At 45.4% G+C, this 7,032-nt stretch overlaps 1 protein-coding gene across 1 annotated transcript; it reads right to left on the bottom strand.

The window, feature by feature from the left end:
• Window positions 1–2,516: 2,516 nt before the first annotated feature.
• On the bottom strand, window positions 2,517–3,457 carry LOC112922831 (glyceraldehyde-3-phosphate dehydrogenase-like). Its single transcript, XM_026002477.2, has one exon. The coding sequence runs from the start codon at window positions 2,900–2,902 to the stop codon at window positions 2,597–2,599; it is 306 nt and encodes a 101-aa protein (XP_025858262.1). The 5' UTR covers window positions 2,903–3,457; the 3' UTR covers window positions 2,517–2,596.
• Window positions 3,458–7,032: the final 3,575 nt, after the last annotated feature.

Genomic DNA, 7,032 nt, shown 5'->3' with positions numbered 1-7,032 from the left:
ACAGCCACCCAGTATAATTCATTCATTCATTCATTCATTCATTCAAGCATTCATTCATTCACGGGTATTTTTTGAGTGCCTATTGTGATGAGCACTGTGCTAAGTGCTGGGAAACAAAATCAAAATGCTGTTTTGCATTCTTGGAATTTACAGTCTAGTCAGGAAGACTGACAAAATTGAGGAAAGTATTATGAAGAAAGCTCAGTGTGGTGATACAGAGTAATGGGAAAGAGGGAGAAGGGGGGATGGGAGGTGGTTCTAAGGGAGGTCAGAGAAGACCACCCTGAGGGGGTGACGTGGTGGCCAAGGAGGGTTCAGTCATGCAGAAGCAGAGACGGATGGCAGAGCATGTGCTAACGGTCCTAGGACAGAAAGAGCTCGGCTTGTGGGAGGGACCAGTGTGTCCACATTGGTCCCTCCCACAGTGAGCAAAGGGATAGTGGGTCTATCTGAGGGCAAAGAGAAAGAGGAGAGCTACCCCATGGAGGTCTTTTCAAGCCATAAGATACAATAGATTTTATTCAAAGTGGTTTGAGGTTTCCTCCACCCCCCATAAGCCCATGAGTCCTTCCTCCACACATTCTTTAATTGCTGTTTCCACAATATTAGGTAAGTGATGCACGACAGTCCTTCTTCTAACCTGTATAGAAGTTCTGAAGCTGCCAATGCATTGGAGGCTTTAGCAGGACAGAGGCATCATCTGATTTGCATTTTAAAAGATCATTCTGGCTGATGTGTGGAAAATGGGAAAAGAGAGAAGAGAAGGAAGCATCTGAAATTGCCTTCACATCAGTTGAGGTTTGGGCTGGGCTGGTGGCAGTGGGGATGGAGAGAAGGAGGTGGCTTTGGGAGATCTATCTAAATGTCTTGCCTATATACTGAATTTGGAGGGAGTGGAGGAAAGGGAGGAATCACATCAGTGCCTGTAGTACTACAGAACTAGTCAGGGAAGGAAGGAAAGGGACTTTGGGTCACTATTGACTACAAACATCAGTCCAGAAGCCCCCTAAATCCTTACTGTTGGATCTCCCAAGTGAGTTACGCCTGAAGGCAGAGGAGAAGAGACTGAGTAGGAATTCCTTTAGTCATTAATTCTGATCGAATTAACCTCTACTGACCCAATCTAGCAACGTAGCATTCAAGAAGGCAAGAAGCAAAGGAGGATCTGATTGAAGTGTTGGTAGTAAAAGCCATCCAGAGAACAAGAGTAGAGCTGTCCTCATCAGAGAGACCGTGCCTGGCCCCTAGGCAGGCCCCAGCTTTCTTCACAGACTTAGCTTACAAAGGAAACATGTTGGAAGAGGCAATGAGCTGGGGACAAGGATTGGCCCTGTTCGCCATTTGTGGGTAAGAGGAGACCCACAGGAATAACAACAACCCCTTGTTTCTCCACCTTGCCATGGATGGTGGGACAGTCTTATCTCTATTCTTTCTAGAATACTTGGCATGTGTCTTACTCAGTGACCCACAGAAATATTGATGCTGATTATTCCATTTATAACCCCATTCCCCATTAATTAAAGCAAGCAAGTAATGGCTCAGACCTCTCTATAAAGTCTGAATTCCTCTGTATTTAGAGACCAGGTTTTCTCAGCCTAAATGGTCTAGAATATATCAACTTGTACTTAGAGTACAAGAAAACCTACTTCAATCTCAGAGTGAAGTCTGAGAGTGCACTTTGCTCTGAGCTCTAGGGAGTCAGCTATTATGTTCCCTGGGTAATCTAAACATGACCTTTCCAAATGTTTTCATCTAGAGCAAATGATTTCAATCTCTTTCACCAGAGGAACATAGTCCTTTTATTATTTTCCTTATTGTTTCTGAGATGTATGAGTTCTCCTATGTGCTCAGAGTTATTCTTTGGAAATCAAGTCCAACCAATCCCAAGGGTATTCCATACTTTTACATCCAAATGAAGATTCTTATTCTTCCTTGGATCCGATATTAACTGAGATTTGTGTAAATGTCTTTAAACCCTTTCCCCAGTTCACACTCTACCAGACTTGGCTACTTGGTCTATATGAGCCAACGTATAACGGGTACAGTAAGAGAGAGTAGAGGTAAGGTGGCTGCAGACCCAGAGAAGAAGAATTTTGTTCAGACTCCAAAGTCATGACTCACTGAGAATCAAGGTCATGGGCCTCAGGCCTTTCCACAGGAGTTCTTTGGAAAACCAAAATAATTGCCCAATCATCTCTATCTCTGTCTTTATCTCTATCATCCCTCTCTCTCTATCACTATTAATGTAGGCACTTATAGCAATAAATATACTTCTTTTAATTGGTGCAAGTACGAGTACGTACAATAGAATTAAAAAGGGTTTGTTGTTTTTTTTAATCACAACAATCTGCAGCCACTCTGTTTCTTTTTATTTATTTATTTTTTATTTTTTTGGCTGGGTACAGTATACTTTATTGATGGTACATGACAAGGTAGGGCTCCCCAAGCCCCTCCCCTTCCTTGAGGTTTAGGATGTAAATTGGAGGTCAGGAGATTCTCAGTGTGTTGGAGGATTAAGTTGGGGCAGGGACTCCCCAGCAGCTAAGGGCCTCTCTCTTCCTCTTGTTCTTGCTGGGGCTGGTGGTCCAGGAGGCTCTTACTCCTTGGAGGCCATGTGGACCATGAGGTCTACCACCCGGATGCTGTAGCCGAATTCATTGTCATACCAGGAAATGAGCTTGACAAAGTGGTCATTGAAGGCAATGCCAGCCCCAGTGTCGAAGGTGGAAGAGTGGGTGTCACTGTTGAAGTTACAGGAAACAACCTGGTCCTCAGTGTAGCCCAGGGGGCCCTCTAATGCCTGCTTCACTACCTTCTTGATGTCGTCATATTTGGCAGCTTTCTCCAGGCGGCAGGTCAGATCCACAACTGACACATTGCGGGTGGGGACACAGAAGGCCATGCACCAGAAGATACAGCTGTCTGTCGAACGGGGAGGAGCAGAGAGCCGCCACTCTTTTTCCAAGGGACTAGACTATTTCTGTGTTTATTTGAAAGGCAAGTGTCACTCACCCCCCATTTTGCTCCCTCCCACCACCCTTTGGTTTAAAAGAAGAGGAAGAGAGCATTAAGCTGCTCTCCAAAAGAAATTAGGGGAAGAACAATGGGAAAGGAGAAGAGGCCAGGCCATGAAATGTCACCAGTGAAAAATCACCAATGGCAGGGTGGCGGTGGTGGTATCTCTAGGACTTTTAAGGACAAGAATGTTTAATGTTGACATTTAAAGCTGTTTGTTTCCTAGTGCTGTAGTGTAAACACTGTTGTTTCTCTGGCTTCTTCTTCTGTATCCCAACTAATGTTCTAACACATCAAGAAACTCTACTTTATCCTCAAATGCCTGGTCAGGTGATGTTTGGGGCCAGTGAGAAAGAGAAAGCTGTTTCTCATCTGGAATATGTTGGAGCAGAAATCTAAGAACAGCTTCATGAGAAGAGATGTGAACGAGACTGAGAATTTACAGGAGCAGCAAATTAAGACCAGAAGTGCTCTTGAGAGCATAAGACCAGGAATTCATAAACATCCTGAGGAGGACATTAAACTTTTGCAGGAAAGAGAATTACTCTCAACCATATGTAAATCTGAAAGAATGGGTACCTAGAACTGATATCTGAGTTACTTAATATTCAAATATTTGCGAAGTTGGACCAGATATCTCAAGAATGCACATGTAATTTGACAGGTGAAGCACATCTGAGTCATTCATTCATTCTTCAATAAATACAGTTTAGAGCAAATGCTGGTACCTATACCAGACCAGTAGCATTGATGGTGAACAGGATAGGCACAGCCTATGATTTTATGAAGTTAATAAACATGCAGGAGGAGTAGAGAAAGAGGTGGGGAGGGACAATAAACATTTAAATAAATGGTCAAAATAATGATAGATTCTACTGAATGTTAATAATGGTAGTACTGTAATAGAAAATACCAAGGTAAGCTGTTCAATGAAATCTCTTGAGAAAGTGATATTTAAGCTGAGACATAAAGGTTGAGAAAGAATCTTCCATTCAAAGAGCAAAGAGAAGAAAGAATACTCCTCGGCAAAAGGAGCAGTGAATGAAAAGGCCCTGAGGTGGAAGGAAATTGGAAATTTGTAGATATCCATGGAAGACCAATAACTAAAAGTTAATGAGAAAGTCTGAAAGATAATGAAATGAGATCCAAAAGTTAGAAATAGCCATTCAAGTTTTTGTAGGCCAGAAGAATGGAATTCATATTACCCTGAAGCCTCTGAAAGATTTTAAGCAAAGGAGTGGTATCATCTGATGCTGTAAAGAAAACAGATTGGCAAGGTACAAAAGTGGAAGCAGCAAGACAAAAAGAAAGGCTATTTCAGGCATCCAGGTGAGAGATCATCAGAATGGTGGCCATGAGATGAAGAGGCATGAGCAGGTGCGTGTGCTGGTTTGGATTGGAAGTGTAATTAATCAGGGGCACCTGCGTGGTTCACTGGTTGAGCGTCTGCCTTTGGCTCAAGTCGTGATCCTGGGGTCCTGGGATGGAGTCCCACATCAGGCTCCCCACATGGAGTCTGCTTCTCTCTCCCCCTATGTCTCTGCCCCTCTCTCTGTGTCTCTCATGAATGAATAAATAAAATCTTTTTTTGAAAAAAAGGAAGTGTAATTAATCAGATTTGCTGATGGATTGGATGTGGAGCATGAGAAAAATTAAGGAAATCATTTATTCAACAAATAAATATTGAGTGCTTACTATGTGCCAGTCACATCAACAATGAAAACAAAGATCCCTTCCCTTGTGGAATGTACATTCAACAAGAATCACTGGCCTGAGCAACTAACTGGGTAGAAGTGTTATGCCTTTTTCTTGGTTGAAGAAGGCTGAAGAAGAAAGAGAGGCTTAAGGGAATCAAAAGTTCCATTTTGGCCATTTGCAGATACCTGTAAGATCCTCAATGGATAATTCTAGTAGTGAGTTGAATATGAATTTCAGAGGTGAAGTTTGAGAAATATTTGTGAATTGAGGAGTACTCAGCATATAAATGGTATTTAGAGAGATCTAAGCCCACAAAAATAGATGAGACATATCTGGCCCTCAATAGAGTGTAAAGAAAAAAAACAAGGTTGGGGGCTGAGAAGTGAGCAACTCCAGTATTTAGGAGTTGGATAGAAGAGGGTAGACTAGCAAAGAAGCTAGAGAGAGAGTGATTAGTGACTAGGGACAAAAATCACAAGAGAGTTGGCATTATAGATGCCAAAGAAGAAGGACAGTGGTCAACTGAAAGCTGATGTGAAGCTAAGCAAGATGAAGGTAGAAAATATTCCCCAAGACCTGTCAACATGGAGATCTTTGGAAGTCTTGATAACCAGTTGCAGCAGAGAGAAAGGAATGGAAGCCATAATGGATTGTGTCATGAAGGAATGAGAAACAGGATAGTGGTTGGAAGCAGAGTGAGGAGAAAGTCTCTGTTTTGTTTTGTTTATTAACTGGGAAATGGCAAAGTATATTTTCATGGTGTTTGGAATGATCCAATCCAGAGGGAAGCATTCATAATGAAGAGGAGAGAAGAGGTAACAGAAGGAAACCAGTTCAGGGACTGGGAAGTGAGCCCAGCAGAGGGCTGGCTATAGGGGTCCTTGCCCTGTGGCTGGAGGAAGAGGAAGAGAAGGCAGATTCAGATCTCCCCAAGTGTGTCTTACTGAGGAAGCAAGTCAGGATCAGGAGCAAGTTCTTCTGTGTCTGCCAGTCTAAGGCCTCCAGTGTTAGCTAGACTCGGTGTGGCCAGGCTCCTCTGGCCAGGGCGGATGTCACCAGCCAGAGGTAGAGGGAGGAATAAGGAGGTTTGACCTACAAATATATGTAACAGCCCAGAAGGAAGTGTCTGGGGTTCCAGTTTCTCCAGTCCGCCCTGCATCTTGCTCTGATCCAAAAGAAGATTTTAGTCACTGTGGGGGTGCTTCAGAGGGGCTTCAGAATCAGGGGATGCTCAGTTCCTAGGACCACATGTTTTCACAGCTGTGGATTTACTGTCCGGACTAGCCAGGCCCAGGTCATCTGGGCTGAGCTATCACTTAGCCAACAAGCAGTTTTTTGTGGTAGGAGAAATTAAAGACTTCCTCCATAAGTCTCTCTGGGGCAGGGAGAACTTGATGTGGGCCAGGCAGCTGTTGAGAAAGGACATTCTGTGACTGGTGAGAACGAATTGGATAAGTAAGGGTAGGGCTCAACCGGAGAGTCAAGAATAGCAGCTGAGAGGGAATTTGTGGCTGGGCACAGTGGGGATGGGCAAGGATTATTAGATGCAGCGGGGTTCTCCTGGGCAGGCCCTACCCAGGCTTCAGTGCTTGCAGTGGGGGACAAGGGACAGAGGAGGCAACTACAGCTTGTATGTGTGCATGGGCCAGAACTGCTCCAGGGGTTTATGCGGACCATCCTGATGGAAGTGTCCTAGCTACCCTATGAGGTATTTCCCTCTCCCCTCCATCCTACAGGTAGGCAAATTGAGGCTCAGGTTACTATGATTATGACTCCGGACCTAGTAAATAGCAGCTCCAGAATTTTAACTTGGGCTCCACTTGGCCCCAAACCCTGTGCGTTGGCCAGGATGCTGCTCCCCGGCCTGGGCCTGCAGTGCGGGGTAACTGGGGGAGAGCACGGATCAATGGGGTCTCCGAGGACTTACCGGGCGGGGCAGGCTGGTGCTGGGATGCGGCCCTAGTGGCCCCTTTGCTGGTGCCCCAAGGGGTCTGCAGTGCCCTGGACTCTCCTTCCCTGACCTGCTGCCTCCTGACGCCCGGAAGCCCTTGACTTTGAGGGGCTCAGAGCACGAAGGCAGAGGATAGACTCTCATTGGAAGGCTCTGCTTCTTACTTTCCTTCCTCTTCCTTACTTCAACGTCCCCTGGTTCCCGAGCTGCCACCTGGGCTGGTGGCTGCACCCCCAGGACTGGACGCAGGGCCTCCGGGACCGTCGCGGACTGGGTACCCAGCAGCAGGCCCTGCGCGGCCCAGCCCCATGTTGCACGCGGCATAGTTGCTCATGTGCTGGGCACCCGAGGGCCAGTCAGCTTCCAGA

This window comes from Vulpes vulpes, chromosome 16 (genome assembly GCF_048418805.1).
Source record: "Vulpes vulpes isolate BD-2025 chromosome 16, VulVul3, whole genome shotgun sequence".
Lineage (NCBI taxonomy): Eukaryota > Metazoa > Chordata > Mammalia > Carnivora > Canidae > Vulpes > Vulpes vulpes.
This window is presented reverse-complemented; position numbering and strand designations above follow the sequence as displayed.